General features: G+C 43.1%; 1 protein-coding gene across 1 annotated transcript in view; it reads right to left on the bottom strand.

The window, feature by feature from the left end:
- Positions 1 to 16,860, bottom strand: part of ttll5 (tubulin tyrosine ligase-like family, member 5) — a 43,099-nt gene that overhangs the window by 7,596 nt on the left and 18,643 nt on the right. The window contains exons 18-29 of the mRNA XM_076108419.1: positions 16,674 to 16,736; positions 15,900 to 16,033; positions 15,383 to 15,638; positions 14,057 to 14,174; positions 13,470 to 13,616; positions 13,289 to 13,380; positions 13,001 to 13,149; positions 12,152 to 12,724; positions 11,889 to 12,067; positions 9,791 to 9,924; positions 3,224 to 3,416; positions 38 to 240 (exon numbers count right to left, since the gene is read on the bottom strand). Of these exons, the coding sequence (XP_075964534.1) occupies positions 38 to 240; positions 3,224 to 3,416; positions 9,791 to 9,924; positions 11,889 to 12,067; positions 12,152 to 12,724; positions 13,001 to 13,149; positions 13,289 to 13,380; positions 13,470 to 13,616; positions 14,057 to 14,174; positions 15,383 to 15,638; positions 15,900 to 16,033; positions 16,674 to 16,736 (2,241 nt within the window). The remainder of the gene's footprint in view (positions 1 to 37; positions 241 to 3,223; positions 3,417 to 9,790; positions 9,925 to 11,888; positions 12,068 to 12,151; positions 12,725 to 13,000; positions 13,150 to 13,288; positions 13,381 to 13,469; positions 13,617 to 14,056; positions 14,175 to 15,382; positions 15,639 to 15,899; positions 16,034 to 16,673; positions 16,737 to 16,860) is intronic.

The following is a 16,860-nucleotide window of genomic DNA, read 5'->3' as shown; positions in this document are numbered from 1 at the left end:
CAGGACTAAATGCATTCAGTTGGTAGGCCGGTCTTACTTGATGAGACGCTTTGTCGCTGTTTTCCTGATCTGTCCCTCTCTGGCACTGCTGGGTGGCTTTGGGGCGAGAACAGGACTAACGCAGGTTTGAATCTGGCCGTGACTGTGATTGGACCGAACATGAAAGCTGGACGGAGGGCAGCCGGATGAGTTTTTGGGAGCCTGAGCGTGTTGAGTACTCATCTGGTCTGGAAATTGAGCCTAAGAAACAAGAAAAACAGCAGTTATTTAAGGTTAGCATCATTGACTTTACAATTGAAGTTGAACCTTTAAGGACAGGCATTATAACGCTGTCAGTGCTGTAAGAGCAGCGACTAACAATGACTACTCTTTGATCAGCCATTAGTTATCACAATGGGACAAAGCATTGCTTAGATCAGCTAACGTCCTGCTTAAAGGTTTGTTGATACAGATTGCAGGCCAGCAAATGCCTTTGGACCAAAGTTGCTGGAGATAGATGAATTCCTGAAGTGATCCCAAAACATCGTGGTTGTTACTTATACCTCTGTGGATGTGAGAGTTGTTTTTAAAACACAGCTTACAACAACTGAGATGCCATGAAAAAAAAGTCTACAATAGCAATGTGGCTCTGAGCACCATTAGAGCTTAGTCCCTAAAATATTTTCACAGTAAGACGTTTCCTAACAACTTCTTTCTAGATTTCTTATTAATATGTTAGTTTAAAGGTAAGATATTAAAGATCTGGGAGCTGACAATCGTGGTGTCCCACAAGGATCAATCCTAGGGTCGTTACTCCTTTTAATATATGGAACTAAATAAATAAATGCCAAATGTCATAAATCTGTCTTTGATTGTAAACTGATCTGTATTCTGATGATGGGTTCGATACTTTGAAATCCAATACATAACTAGCTGACTTTCATTACATATATATAAGACTGAATCGACTGTGTTGTATTTGCCTGAAAAAGTAAATTTGCTCAAAACAAAACTTCGTAAAATTGCCGGCTATGGAGTCTTTATTAAAGGTCAGGTGTCAGATGTAAGACAAGGAATTCTACCCGGAATTTAAGTTCATATAACCTTAATTACTATGATCTCCCAAAGCATTATCAGGGGAATGTAAAAAATGGACAAAATATGTTTAATTTTTAAGAATTAACTATTTTAAACAGATAAATTGAATCATTCAAATGTTAGTACTTAGCAGCAGGGCAATAAAAACAAGAATACTCTATTAGCTTTTGAGAATGGCAACGGTATGAGATCATACATAATATAAATTATTTTAAAATTCAAAGATATGGTTGTTTTGAATCAGTATATTCTCAATGTGTAGGTGACCCAATTCCAAAAGAGGAGCAGGAAGAGCAGGAAGAGCAATCACGGGTTAGTCATGGGAAAAAAATATGTATTCTCTGGTCATTTAGGTGAAATATCAAAGTGCTTGACATGAATTAGTGCAGATATAAATGAAATGCCATCCAGTATCAAAACAAGACCATTTTTTTTGCAGTTGGCAGCACTAGAAAGCAAATTCTTCACATTATTTATTTGTTTATAAGATCTCTTTAAAGCCTTGGGAAGGGGGAAAATGCCGTTTTCTTTTTGACATAATAATTTAGAGCTACATTTCACTCTGTCCTTGCAGTGGCTGGTGAATGCTTTGCATACATTCCTTCCACATCTCACGTCAATGCTATTTTCTCTGCAGCTTTATACGGCTATCTAACAGGCTAATGGTTTTCCAGCCTCACGGTGCAGCCGTTCAAAAGGGCCGGCAGTGTGACGGGGAATATCTGATGTAATTTGTGTGTTGATAAATGAGAAGCTGAGTTTCCAGGTTGCGAGACCCACGGTCGCAATTCAGTTTGAGCGGGACCAGGAAGGCCACCTTTCTTTGGCTGCCAGGTGGCTCGGAGCCAAGCCTGTGGAGGAGCCGCGCAGTCTGCACCCAGTAACCGGAACGTGGACTGGAGCGCCGGAACAGCCCCCTGTCTCTTTCTCATCTCACAGAAGCACACGCTCACACATGGCCACTCGCACTAGGTGAAGCACTTCCTTTGTGTCTTCAAATAATCAATTCATTTCACCAGGAAGCCAGAAAAAAACAGCAATGGGAATTCAGGGATGTGACGTACTAATTCCTGGACCGATCAAAGAGTTCAGACCGATCAGAGTTCAAAGAGAGGGATGTCTGATTTGATGGTGAGACAATTACAGTATATCCAGAGTCAGCCTTCCTACGAGCTCAGTCTGTGAGGGTTAAACAACTCTCTGTTATAAAGAACTCATGCAGGAGTGTGATGGAGCACGTCAACAATAAAGGAAATTTGGTCAACTGTGTTCAGACTATGAGACGAAATGAGAAGGGGAGTGGAACAGAGGAAAGGCATGGCATGTCCCATGACACTGTCCTGTCTCCATTTCTATCCATCCATAGATGGATACAAAATCCTCTTGAAAATGAATTCCTTCCGTTTAAGATCCTCTTTCAAAGCAATTATACTAAATGTTTCTCTAAACATTAAAATTATGCTGCGCAAAATAACCATGACCTCTTTATCTTTCTAATCTCCCTGTAAAAACAGCTAAATCACATCCGTCACAGCTAGTCAGGCAAAAAATGCTCTTTGTTGCTACATTACTACTGCTGAGAAAATCTCACATCCCAAAATTGTATTTGTGTTGTAATTGGAATACAAATGGAGCTGAAATCTGATACGTGCTGTAAAAACATCAAGCTCATAACGGACTCTGTACCGGGGCCTCTCTGGTGCCCTCCTGATTACTCACCTTCCAATGTAAACCTAGCAGAGTCAATCAGCCAAACAATGTAATTGGAAAGAGAATTTTAGAATAGCTTTGAAAATGCTAACATGAAAGCTTTCCCCTTGACGTGGGTGTATTTTGCACTACTTTGGCGAGCGCAGTGCTTCGGTAAGGGAATATTCTGTACAGACACAAATATGAGTTTCCTGAGCTATAGCTCGATAGTTCTCAAACACATTCTGTTTCCTTCCATTCCAATAATTTGCTTGAATAAAAGAAGCCGAACAACTCATTTCTCAACTCTTTTGCTCAATCCTAATTCAACAAAACAAAAACGTTCGGCGTGTTTTGAGGGAACAAATATAATTGACAACAGATCAGAGTAACGTGACGCTGTTAAGATTAAATACTGGGGGGGGGGGGGGAAACAAACCCAAACGCTCTTACATACCTGGTGTCTGCAATGGCCTTGGTCCAGAAATTGTTGAGACTGAAGTTTTTGCTGTTGCAGTTTCTGTATAGCAAACTGAAGCTGGTAGCTCTCTTGGGTGGGCTGGTAGCGCTGCTGGGGGTTCACCCCTGTCACCAAGCTATAGGCACTCTGCATCTGACCATCCCAGAGACCCTCCTCATGCTGCAGTGGCCTGTGAGTTGGAGAGCACAAACGAAGAGGTCAGTGAAAAGTTGAAAGAATCAGAATGAACAAAAAGACATTTTGCTTCAGATTCATGCAAACTGTGTTGCTTTGCAGTCAATGCTGCCTCGGTACAGTACATGCGTCAGCTCAATGTTACTTATTTGCACTCGAATAGAAATTGAACATCTACAGTATGAAGGTTTCACCTCGTGGTGGAAAAGAAAAGGGTATTAAAGATTAATAAAACAAACTTAAAATTAAAAAGCATAATTTCCATGACCAGTGAAATTTGAACATCGACACATCATCAGCAAGAGACAAATGTGTGTGATCAGAAGTGATCAGGAGGAACAAAAGATCAAGAACGCCGTGGAAGAGGTGTGACGAAATACAATTATAGCATATATTGACAAGTAGCGCAGCATAATGTTAAAATACTTACATACAAAAGTCTACTGACGTACTACTAACCCATCTTAATAGCTAATAATTACCTGCAAAATTGCAAGATGGTGCAAGCTTCAATGACTCAATAGTAAGCCATAAAACCACAGTATTTGCTACCATCTTCTCCTTGTCAGTTATTTTACCATCCAACCAAAGCATGGATGTTTTGGTTTCCCTCCACATGTTGAGTTGCAACACCACTGGCAAAAAGCAAAAAAGACAAGACAGCTGACGGGAGTCCCAGTCGGTGGCTGCTGGGCCCACAGAAGCCTCAAGTCAAAGTGTGCAGATCAGAGTCAGAGTAGAGGGCAAGCCTGTGGCAGCAGGCTGACCTAAAAACCTTTCCTCTTTGCCTGAGTGCTCCCCGAGCTTCACGTCCCATTTACATCACAAAGCCACAACCTTTTGACGAGTTGCACAAGTTTGTAACTGGATTATCTGTCATTAAAACTAAGCCTGTTTCAGCTTTTTTTTTTAATGAGGCGATCCTCCCCTTCAGACATGCTTAAATTGAGTCTACGTTGAGTCTGGTGTGCGCAAACAAAAAGTGCCATAAAGAGCACTATTGGGAACTGCGACAAAAAAAACAACGAAAGAGAAAGATACAAGTACAGTTTGAAGAAATGGGATCCCTGGGGGTCATAATCACAAAAGAAATCCTTGGAAATTCCTCCCATTACATGCAATAACATTTGTCCATTGGTCGAGAGTAAAAGGAAACACTGTAGACTTAAAATCACAATAGCTGCTATATTTGTAGAGCCAATCTAAAATTAGAATTCAATTAATCTTGAACAATACACACTGTGGGAAAATAATCTTGTGTCGCTCAAGTGAAAACATATTGCTGCCCTGTGACACAAGGCACCTTAAACTCATGTGAACATAATGGGACATACAGCATATTGCAAAAACAACCGGTGTGACCAGTCAATGTTTTTTAGCTTCTGGAAACAAAGGCTTGTCTGTGAACCCTGCAAGGCCAGGGATTCTACTAACGCCAGGAGACAAAACAAAAACTCCGTCTTTGCTTACAACAGTCATTTGCTTTAGCTTGGCTGCAGTTTGCACACTGGACCACGGGGGCCTTCAGCGCTACCAGTTTATTCGCATATGGTCTGAAACAGACTGTTCCTCCGGTCAAGAGCATTTGCTTTCCATGACTACAATGCTGCAGAAGGGCCCCCGAGCAGAAGTCTTTTCAGACAGGGAGTGTCAACACAACACCACGGGAAACATACGACAGCATCACCATGAATTTAAAACCAGCAATGCAGGGACAGGCAGTAGAGAAGAGCAGCTTTACAGCTGAGTTTCTCATCACTGGTAAAGCACATGTGTGTGTGCGTGGGGCTCCAGCGACCTGGGAGCTCCCTCCCTGCTGGACTGCTGCTCGTTGGTGTCAGCTTACTCCCCGCTGCGCTCGCCATCTTTTAATACGCTGATATGACTTACTGTCGAACAACACAGCAGTGCAAGTTAAGCACATGTGCGGCATCAATCTAACCATGTGTGAATGTGGGAAAATGGACGGTCTGAGGTGACATCATGCCACAGTATCTCAAAGCCGTGCCTGGTCAGTGTACACATCAGCTGCCTCAAGAGTGTGCGGGTATTTCCAGCCATTACTCAGTTGTTTGCCTTGTTTCATTGCAACAACATGACACTTAACAGAACCGTCTTTAAAAATAAATTAAAAAAAGATCTGTATCTGGGCATTTGTTGTTTCAGCAGTCTAGACATGCGTGCTGATGCTTTAGTTAAAGCAGTGGTGAGCAATATAAGATCCTGAAACCACCAGTGGTCTGGTATAAAATACAGGTTTACTAAAACCTAGAATATCCTGACATCTGGAACATGGACTGATGTAAACTGACCAGTTCAAGGCTTTACTCTCAAAGGAGCTCAGGGGAACACTGAAAGGCAAAGGTCCCTGATACTGTGAAGGACATGATTGATAAAGATGACACTGACATTCTAGATTTAAAGAACATTTAGAAACTCAAGAAAGCACCTTATTCTTTTTATGTGCGCTTTCAAAAATAACCTACATTTACAAAATGATGGGAAGCAACCTTTAACATATAACGTGGCCCCTAAAAACTGTTGTATTTGTAAATGATGTTATAGCTGGTGATGCTGCAGTGACTTCCTGTTTACATTGCTGATTACTTTTGACTGGATGATGGCACTACAAATGTGTCCTTGCAACCAATTTACACATACACAGTTTAATGGTAGTTTAACGGTGAACGTGGTTTAGTAAATTGCTAGTTTAAAACTAGTAGTAACCACAAAAACTGGTGCAACTCAGTCCTGATCTATTAGCAACCTGAGTTTCACACATTTGACAACACTGCAAAAATGGGTGACACGTGTACTGCTGTAGAGGTGTGTATATCTGCTGCCTCAATCCCTCCATTCACTGGAATCTCTCACTCTCTTACCTTGAGGGCTCTCCCTCCTATTGCCACATCTGGCTCCAATAATTGCGAATGAAAACTTCTCTTCTTTTAAATTCAAGGAAGAGAGACATCAAACCAACCTCCATCGAAGACGTTTTACATTTTCACCCGAGCTTTTCTGATTAGTTGGGTTGTTGCTTCAGCAAATGACCTGTCATAAAATCCTTTGGAATGGTATGTTCTTACAAAATTCGACCAAGTCAAACATCAATCTAACAAAGTATTGAACAGAACTAAAAATACCCAGCATAAGCAGGGTTGTGGTATTTCTCAGTTCTAGCTGTGTTGGAGCGAACACTGCAGAGGAAATAGGTTTGCGGTCATCTGTACGTACAGTGAGAAGAAAATAAGGAGGCATTTTTTGTGGCCAGGGTGCCAATGCAGCTCAAAACACATTATATCACATGACTAATACAAGTGGAGAGGACAAACCATGATCTGCTACTGACTAAATACTATACACTCAAAACCCAAACCCAAAACTAAGATTAATCAGCCATAAGTAAGATGCTACTCTGTATGAAAAATGTGTAGAAGTAACCAAAAAACAACAAACTGGTTGTTATTTTGGAGGTTGTCTCCTTGACTGTACCGTAGTCAGAATGTCTGACTATCTGAGTGTTTTATACTGCTCACATCATTTCACAAGTACGTTGAATGGAAATCATCATAAACGTTTCAGGAGGTCCAACACCGGAAATGATCCCCCAGCTCACTGTGGATGCATGAGGACCTGCAGTATGGCTCAAAGCCCTCCGGTTGTCAGCACACAGCAGTGAGACAGCAGCTCTAATAGTGCTGATGAAGCATACCTGGTAGATCCTGGCAGCGGCACTTCAAAGAGCCGCGCTGCTCTTTGAAACCCATCATACTTCACCCCTGTGGTTGCTTAAAGAGCCAGTGTGCTTAACAGTTTCAGTATGTTTGGCACAAACCATCGGCCCGAGTGTAGGGGGGGGGGGGAAGGGACACAGGAAATTCTGTGTTATAAGAAACAGCTCCAAGGTGAAATCAAGGCAATTTATCCTAATATCTTATTTAAGACATTTCACTGCAATACGAGGTGAACGCCAAACCAAGGGCTGGGAGTACTGGGGTACAAGAGAGCTTTTGTATTGCAAGCCAGTGACAAATGGGAAGATAAAGGCAGCTGTGTATTTTCTGGAGAGATTTGGAACAGAAGCTAACTGTATATTCCACCGTCTATGAATTATTAACCTGAAATGTGAAAAGCTGAAATGCAAAGCTGAACTTAAATGTATTCTGTGATGAATGAAGTGCCAAAACAGTATCGGAAAAGCCAAAACATTTGAAATAGAATGACATTCAGAGAAGACATTTATGATCCAATCAAAGCACTAGAGTTCTAAAGTTAAATGGGAGATCAAAGGGTGACTTCTGTTTCCTCAGTATCACATGTAAGAGCTACGTGAAGCTATCCGTAAAATTATACATTCTATTAAATCTCTTTTGTGGAAATAAAAACATTTTAAAAAAAGGGAACAGGCCAGCAGACATTCTTGGAATTCCCTGACAGCTCGATACATAAGGAAGGGCAGGACTGGAAAAACAGAGTCTAAGATCAAGGCCAAGCTGTCTGAGACATTGTCACTCACATATTCTGTCCTTCTGTTTCCTTCCTTCCCTCCTCAGAGCAATGGGAGAGGGGTGAGATATGGGGTGAGGAATGGGGGTCAGTGGCTGCAGAGGCGAGAGCTTGGAGCAGACAGACTATGTGGGTGTTGACATTGCCCCCCTCACCACTGCCTCCATCCCACCAACGCAATGTTTCAAGCTGCCAGCATGCTTCACACACTCCTGACACTCGGCAGCCAATTCTGGTGCTACTTAGCTCCACAAAGCACTAATAAAAAGAGAATAAAATGCCCATTTGCAGGCACGTATTGAACTACCCTGCCCAGAGGAGTGTTGGCGCTGCGCAAGCCTTTTCCAAAGACTAACAATGTTCAATCTAGAAATTTGTCAGAGACCATTAAAAAAGCATTTAGGTTCTATTGAGTGTGACCAAATAGGCTACCGCAATCTAAGTGTCTACAGTAAAGACTTGAGTAAAGTTGATTACACAGACAATCCTCAGGACATTGATTTGTCCAAAGTGATTAAAGCGTCTCTGTCTTTTAAACACTTCAATCTCAAGAGTGAAAAAAGCAACTCAACTAAAGTATTTCAAGTCTTTAGGCCTTATGACATATCTTAAAAAACAAGAATGACAGTTTATTCAAACTACAATTTCTGTGTTGGTGTCCATCAGCGCAGCATCTCTCAGAGGAGAGATTATGCTGTTTTCCTTGGCAGTGAACCCCATCGAGACTGTAACACACTATTCCTTCTCTGCTGCCTCAGGAGAGGGCGACTAAGTAGTGCACTTGGGCACAATGGTGAAATATGACCATGAGGAGCAATGGAGCACTTATAAGGGAGCAGAGGTTTGGTTTGTGCTAAATGAAAAACTGGAGTCATAGAGAAGGTACTCTAGCAATTACCACAAAATAAAGTCCATCTAAAATCATATTTATTTAAATGTATTTTGTCGAATTTAAGTAAAACTACCAAGAAATAAAATAAACATTTTCCCCCTTTGGTATCTGATTTCAGGTCTCAAATGAGAACAAAAGAGAAGTGACTTGCAGAGCAGTTATGAATGCTGTTACAGACAAGAAAAAATTATAATTTCAGTTGGACTTTAAGAAATGAAACTTTTCTCTTTCTGATATGAAGTGCGAAGTCAAGTTTTCATTTTTGACAGCAAAAAAATACCCTGATATTATTCGAAGCGCTGATTATTTACAATTTATTTTCAAATTCATTTCGTGTCCCCAAGCTCCCCAAAGTTGCTGTGTTTCCTGCGACAAAAACAGGCTGTTCACTTTGCCGTTTCCTAGAAACAAGGTTCTGCAAATCTCTGTGAAAAAATGGGAAGGAAAAGTAAAAAGCTATACTGACTATACACAGTCCCTCAAAGTACAAAAAAAAGAAGAAATGGACAATGGTTGTACGTAGGGATGCACCGTTCAAACTTGTTCTCTCCCAATACCAATTCCAATACTTTAATTCAGGGTGTCTGCTGATTCCAAGTACCAATCTGATACCAGTGCTCCCATTCTCCCATCTTAAAGATGCTCTACCACACTGTGCAAAGCCCATTGGAGTCATTTTGATCGAAGATAACACGAGGCCAGGGATTGTTGTAGCACTAATAACTGAGTGAGCAGCCCACCCTGACTGAGTGAATGTAACTCATGATAGAAACACTGGGTTTTACTTGTTGAAGAAGACACTTCTTCATCATATCTGATGTCCGATCCGCTTGATAAAAGCAGTATCGGCGCCAGTGCAAATCCGGCCTATCAAACTTGTGCATCCCTAGTTGTACTGCAGAAAAAGTATTTTTTAAATGCCCTTTTCCCCCCCTCAGTTCGCTGCACATGCCACATGTCTTTGGACTCACCTAGTGCTGCTACATAGATCTGAGTGAACAGCTTTCACTGGCCCTTGGGTTGGAGCAGCAGAATGCCGCTCTATAGGGTTCAGTGTGACGCTCTCTCTGCTCAGCATCCTGTTTGCCAGGTTCAGGTTGGTCAGCTGCGGGCAGAGAAGAAAACTTCAACAGATCATTCAAATCAAACCAATTTAAAGTCATTTTCATTACACACACTGTATTAACAACATGTATTCACTAACAAAATCAATGTTAAGTCAAGTCACTTCAACCAAACATCCCAGTAATCCCAGCATCTAAAGCTAAATGGGAATGCTTGATGAATAAGCACTCACGTTGCATTCCTCCCTACATCGACCACTTTATTCTCTTGTCTCTGGGGGATATGTGAAATGTACACACAGCACATGGCAGAGCTAGTCTCCGCTCAGCACTAAATCCAGGTGGTTCCCTCCTCCCTTCTCCATCTCTGACAGAATCAGCTATATCATGACTCGCCAGCCAAAATCTGTTTATGACTACTGCAGCGACTGCACCTCTGTACTGCTCCGTACCACCCTGGGAATTATGTTCAGTGAAAGCTAATGGGAGAATAAATTATCCTGCTGTGGCGTTTTATTTACTTTATTTCCTCCTGTGCACTAAATAGTCCAATGGGAAAATTGTAATGCTGCCAGGCCTTGTACGACATGACACAAAGTGTCAGCATGGTGTTACACAGCCTCTGCTCTAAGTTACTTATTAAGGTAGACTGGACGTATTCTTACAAGCTGTGCGATCTAAACTGAGCAAATGAAAACACATGTGGAAACCAATAATACAAGGCTTTTGGACAAATTGACATATATCATGTATCATGATAAGCCATTACAATTTGAATAAATCTACCATAATGAATAGATCTCTACCACATCTTTACCACAGTTACCATTGTTAAGTGTATATAATTGCCAGAACGCCCGATCGTCTAAGGTCATGTGCACCAACTTGTCTAACTGAGACACAGTGTTACAAGAATGTCTTATAACACTCTATTGGACAGCGACTATGCCTGACTTTACTCATTTTCAGGTTCTGTTTATTATACATTCTGACCAGCTTGAGAGCGAGTAAGTACTTAAACCTGAGAGGTCAACTGGGGCGACAGGGTGTTGTTCGTGTTTACAACGTTCTCCATTTAGTTCAGCAAGTGATTTACCGACTTCAAATCTGAGCCCAATAAAAACAAAACACAAACTGCACTCTTTGAGCCATTAAAGTGAAAAAGACTGGACTATTTCCCTCTACAAAATACCGTGCTGCCATGCCCAGGATTAACTATTCATAAGAAATACAGCAAACACCTTCCAGATAGACAGAATAATGGAGAGTCAAAGGGAAGCCATAAAATCTGCAGTCTGTGTGGTCTGGTGCCATCACAAAGAAACCTTTACGAAAAAAATCCAGTGAGGCAGAGGAGGTAGAAGAGGAGGAGGTAGAAGAGGAGGAGGGAGAAGAGGTTGAGGGGCTCCCCACGCCGAACGACAAACCTTTGGGGAATATAGAAGAAGGTGGTGATGGAGCCAATGGAGCTGCCGCTCCCCTGCTCGGTGCCAATTTGCTACATTCCTCTATTTATAAGCATCAATTACCACAAAAAAGTGGCTGCTTGTTAAGTATCAACAGAAATCACTCCCCCATGGTGCATCTGATAATGAGACCTCACACAGAGCTGAGGCTTGATGCTATTTGGGCCAGCCAGCTTCAAACCCCAGTTCCAGATCCACCCCCGCACCAACCCCAGCCCACAGACTGCAGGCGAGCCGAGGACTGAAGGAGGAAGGTGCACGGTACGAGGCAGCAGACCCTCCGGCTCCAACAGGTCTGCCGAACGAATGAGCAGCTAGATGCCGCCAATCAGCATGGGGTCAGAGCCAGGTTTACGCATCAACAAAGAGAAGTATCAGAGACCTCACAGTGAGAGACTACTGCAGCAGCCCCAGATTCTTCTTCCTTACATGAAACATCACACGGATCCGTTTACAGTTGCTCAATAACTCAACATGGCTTCTTATTCGAGCACAACGAAACTTCCTGGGCTTTAGAGGTAAAGACCTAGGCAACTCACGTGTTGTGTCAGCAGGTTGATGTGACTGGAGCTGGCATAGTGGCGAGCAACCTGCTTGTCAGCCAGCTTCTGCAGGGCTGAGATGAAGGCCTGCTGGTTCGACTGCGCTTGCCAGTTTAAATCCTTTAATGTCCCGGCTGAGTTGGACTTCAGCTTACTGGAAGTGCTCCTCCTGATCACTGACATACAGGATAACAGAAGACTAATGTGAGAAAACGGGAGTGAATAAGATGAACAACAGCAATGTAAAGTACTGAGTTTACCTTGGCCCGAGGTGGTTCTAGAGAGCTTCTGGTTATAGATGTGCGTGGCACTCGGGATGGAAGAGGCTGCTCCAGAGCTGGACGTTGATGAGGTAAAGGACTGAATCCTCTTGAGCTCCTGGGTGGGTGTCCCACTACAGATGGTGTTAGAGCCAGTGGAAACAGCTGTCCACGTTGCTCTCGGGGGCTGTGTGACCACGAGGGCAGGGGCGTATGCAGGAGGGTCAGAGAGAGTCTCAGGATGGCAGAACTGAGACTTAGCCAAGGACTGTGCATAGGACGGTGGCTGAAGAGGTGGCGGCGGTGGCGGACAGTGGAGAGGCAGGGACGTCGGGGCTGTGGAGCAGTGCTGCAGACGAGTATGTGTGCCGTCTAAAGTCACGGGAAAGCTGGGGCAGTGCTGGGAGGCCTGGACCTCTGGGTGGATTTGACCAGTTCGACCCGCTGCTTGTTGGTCTTCAGTACGGACATAGGGCTGACTCTCAGTGGCCTTGATGTCCGGGTCACTGCTGACTTTCCCTCCGGAGAGCGAGGACTCTGAAGCACTGGAATCCTCTTTGGCCACAGGCAGAGCTGTTCAAAGGAGGAAAGAAGCCAGAGCTCCTTTATCATCAGATAGCCATTTCTCGGCTCTGAAACACACATTTGCTTTCCCCCCAATGAGTCCTAATCGTTTGAAGCCGACCTTTTCTTCACCCGGGATGACTCAATCATTTTCCTTTCACTTTTTTGGGGGGTTTAAAAATCTAAACTTTTCCTGTTTACTGTGCTTGCATGATAAAGTATTAAACATAAACCAGACCTTCAGTAACAAAAATATGGGGGAAAAAACTTGCGGGAGGGACTCACTTTTGGAGTTCTCACAGTTGCCTGAATCTCCGAAGGCATTTACTTCACGAACGTCTTTCTTAACACTCCTGACTTTTGATCCGAGGAAAACGGCGGCCGATTTATTTTTCTGTGTGTAGAATGTCAGCACTTCCTCCAGATCGTTTTCACTGTCGTTGAAAAAAGACAAAGACGGAACATGAATGCGTACAGCAGATAGAGATCACCCTTCAGTCAGTAGCATATAGAACTTTAACAGTAAAGAGCCAAGCACTGAACAATGGGCAGTGGGCTTGCCAATTCACTAACCTTGCTGCAGTGATGTACTCCTGAAACACACTGGGGTTAACACAATGCTCCTCTTCGCTGCTCTGTGTTTTCTTTACCACATGTTCAGTTTCCTGAGAAGATAGGAAAGAATGACACAGCAGGTACACACAACACGCATAATATTTCCCAGATTAAATTTGTGGAGTCTGGGAACAGGCACCTTGTTGTAGCAGCGGATAAACTCTCCTAGCTGGTGGGACAGGATGCGTCTGCGGTCTTGGAGTGGAAGCTGTCGACTGGGCAAGACCACCTTTATGTCTTGTTGAAGGTTACTGGCTGCTCTTCTCAGGAAGCGAATCACCAGCTCCTGCGCAGAAAAAAAAACATTCATATCATCACTTCCCTGAATCTGATTCATCCAGCTGCACTTATTCAAGCTGCCTGTGTGTTCGCCTTTTCAAAGCAGTGAACCTTAGAATTGAATAGCCTAGAGGTTGACTTGAATTCACATTGATTTTCCCCCTAAGGTTTGAGGTCACTGATGATGATGATGATGATGTTGATGATGTATGCTCTAACAATGCAGACTTTCCCATCAGGCTAACTTCTACAGAGACCACGTTTTCCTTCAGTGTGGCCACAAATGTCTCGTACACATTTCAGCTCCAGCCAGGGTACATATGAGTAACAGAATAATAATAAGGGGAAATCTGGCATGTACACGCATACAAGGGAGGCAATGCCCCAGGGCACTCCGCTCATGTCCATTTATTAGGAAAGGGAATTAAAAAATGCTTATCATTATACCATTTGCTCGTTGTCCTTGTCTGGCCAAGCTGGGATGGTATTTGCCCTGCTTTCTGCCAGCAGTCTTTGCTGGACTCGCTGCAGGTAGGAGGAAAAGGCCATCCGGGCCTGCACTTTACTGGAGAAGGAGCGAGAGGAAAATCATCAAGAAGTGCATCGGTAAAGCAATGGAAAAGGAAAGACGGAGCAACAGTTGATGGTGAACATTATCGACTGGGTCCTCTGCTAGGAGCTCTTTGGTGCATCTGTTGCAACAGAAAGAACAAGCAGTACTCATTCATATATTCATGAGCTGACATATCATCTGGAAAACAGAGCGAGAAAGCAACAACAGGTATGTATCACTTTCAGCCAAACTGTGTTGAAACACAATGTATCTTGTCTTGCATGGTATCAAAATGATAAACTGTCTTTGTGACCCGCGTGAACCTGGAAAGAGTACTGTCAGAAGATTGAAAAAATAAAAAGCTGTCACACACAAACAATGATACACTGTACTATAATTTCCCTGCTACATGCACAGTCCTGGCGAGCACTGAGGAATTTCTACAAACTCAGACTTGTTATTGTAATTCTTCCTCAAATTATAATTTCCGGCACACTTTTCAAATCCCCGTCAGACCGCAGTAGGTAATATGTACATCGTTTCATATGTGTTAATGATGTGTGTATGGTATCTTTATCGAGATAAAAGGGAAGATGTTTCTCATACTCTGCCAATTTGGAAAGCATTATGCATGTTGATATCATCTCACCACAACTCCCTACACGTCTCACTCAGCACACAGTCAAGCTGTGGCTATCACGGAATAGGTTAGTTTTTCTTTTTAAAAGCAAGATCTAGCTTTGTTGCAGGCCGATCATGAACCTTAGCACTTCTGACAGAACTCTTACCTGAGATGCTTCTTCCATCTGCACTTGCTCAAAACTAACTAGACTGAGGAACCACCAGGTGTCAAGCTTTTAGTGAGAGTAGTTAAGAAAATACCAAAATAACACAAAGATAAATATAAACAGCACAATCATGTATTTTCTATCCAAATGTGTAAGTTGTGGCGGACTATAAGACTCTCTGACACGGACAATAAACAATGAAATCACATTTGTTGAGTCCAGCAATAAATAAGCAGGTCACAGGCAATGGATCAACCTGTGGTGACGATTACAACAAAGACATACTGTATGTCGTATGGTGACAAGCGTACACACGAGTGGGAGGTGCATTAGTGCATTTCATATTTCCCCTTATTCTATAGGGAAGGAGGGAGAAGAGAATACAGTGAAGGAGGAAGATGAGAGCAGCAGCAGCCCAGCATACAGACTGACCTGAGGTCCCAGCCCTGCTGAAGGATGTTGAGCAGGTTGACTCTGGGCCTGGCATTGTGCGTGGCTGCCTCTGAGCTGGACAGAGCCTCGCTCCGGCAGCGCTCCAGCGGTGTGGCTACTTGTTTTCTTTGCTCTGTTACCAAAGCCTTGTGTGAGACTGGCTCGAGAGCTTGTTTCACCTCCTCCCTTTCCTCCTGAGCGCACTCCTCTCCCTTCTGACTGCTGCTCTCCATCGGGGAGGCCTTGGATTCCTTCCCTGAGTTATGCAGCATTGCAAAGGAAAGACACATGTCAATTGCATCACTGTCATTTTGGATAAAATACACACATAACCTCAAAATAGGAGTTCCATTGTTGCTGCAATGAAATGAACTCATTCAGTCATATTTGGCCAACCTTACCATGACACGGGAGACGTATTTATTGGAAACAGAAATGCATTAGCTTGTGATGTTGTCCCACTTAGCTACACTCTGGTTAGTGTTTCCTGAAGTGAGGCAGAACACATCAGGCCTACCGGATTTCTTCTTGCCTGCAGCAGAGGGCTGTCTCCTCTTCCGTGCCTCCAGAGACAGCAGCTTCCTCTCGTACTGGACATCGTGACATCCGTGGACGGCATCCACCTGCAGCTGCACATTTCCGTTCATATTCCTGAGAGAAAGAGCAAGACATGTCGTCACAATAACAACAACTATGATGATTTATATTTATCATCAACATTTACGAAGCAGAGCAACAGCTGTAAATTTCAACTTTAACTGAAGTCAGTTCTGAGAAAGATTAATGTGGTTGAGTAGCTTGTCCAGAAGTTAACATGATGGTCCAGAGGAGAGAAGATAAATGACAAGTAATAACAGAAACTGAGGTCTTGTTGCAACAAACATTTCCTTAATCTGGCTACCGGACAAAAAGCCCTTAGATGGGCTTAGTTGCAGGCCAAACCTCCAGACAATATTGCACAATAGTCAAAGCTGCGGTAAAAACTCTAAAACCCATCCTGATTCAAATAACATAATTGCACGCCGTATTACAATAACAAAATGTGGTTCAATAAAAAAAGCACAGTTCATCTATAATTGTCTTTCCCCTCCTGCCCCCAAATCACCGCCACAAAGCCACATAGACATTGGGCGCATGCTGGAAAAGTTGACTGTGCAACCAACGTCTTTTCAGCTGTTCCTCTCACCTATCCAATCCAAAGACCAAACAAACGACACTTTAGAATCCAACCGTTTCCACAAGCTGATGGGGAGAATTAATCCCCGATCCCGACCACAATGGAAATGCTTACCTTCCATGGAAAAGTCTGTTTGCCAACATGTAGTTCATTGATGTCTTGGACTCCAGATATCCACTGAGAGAAGAAGATAATAAGCAAATTACAATAATCATAAAGGCAGAAGCCCCAATGTGCCTCGGCCTCCTTATTTGCGGCAAATGTGTTATTTAGGCTTCTGTGATATGGCAGCCACAGTTAA

The sequence above is a fragment of the Anarhichas minor genome, unplaced genomic scaffold (genome assembly GCF_050575085.1).
Source record: "Anarhichas minor isolate MPS153535 unplaced genomic scaffold, ASM5057508v1 ptg000040l, whole genome shotgun sequence".
NCBI classification, from domain to species: Eukaryota; Metazoa; Chordata; class Actinopteri; order Perciformes; family Anarhichadidae; genus Anarhichas; species Anarhichas minor.
This window is presented reverse-complemented; position numbering and strand designations above follow the sequence as displayed.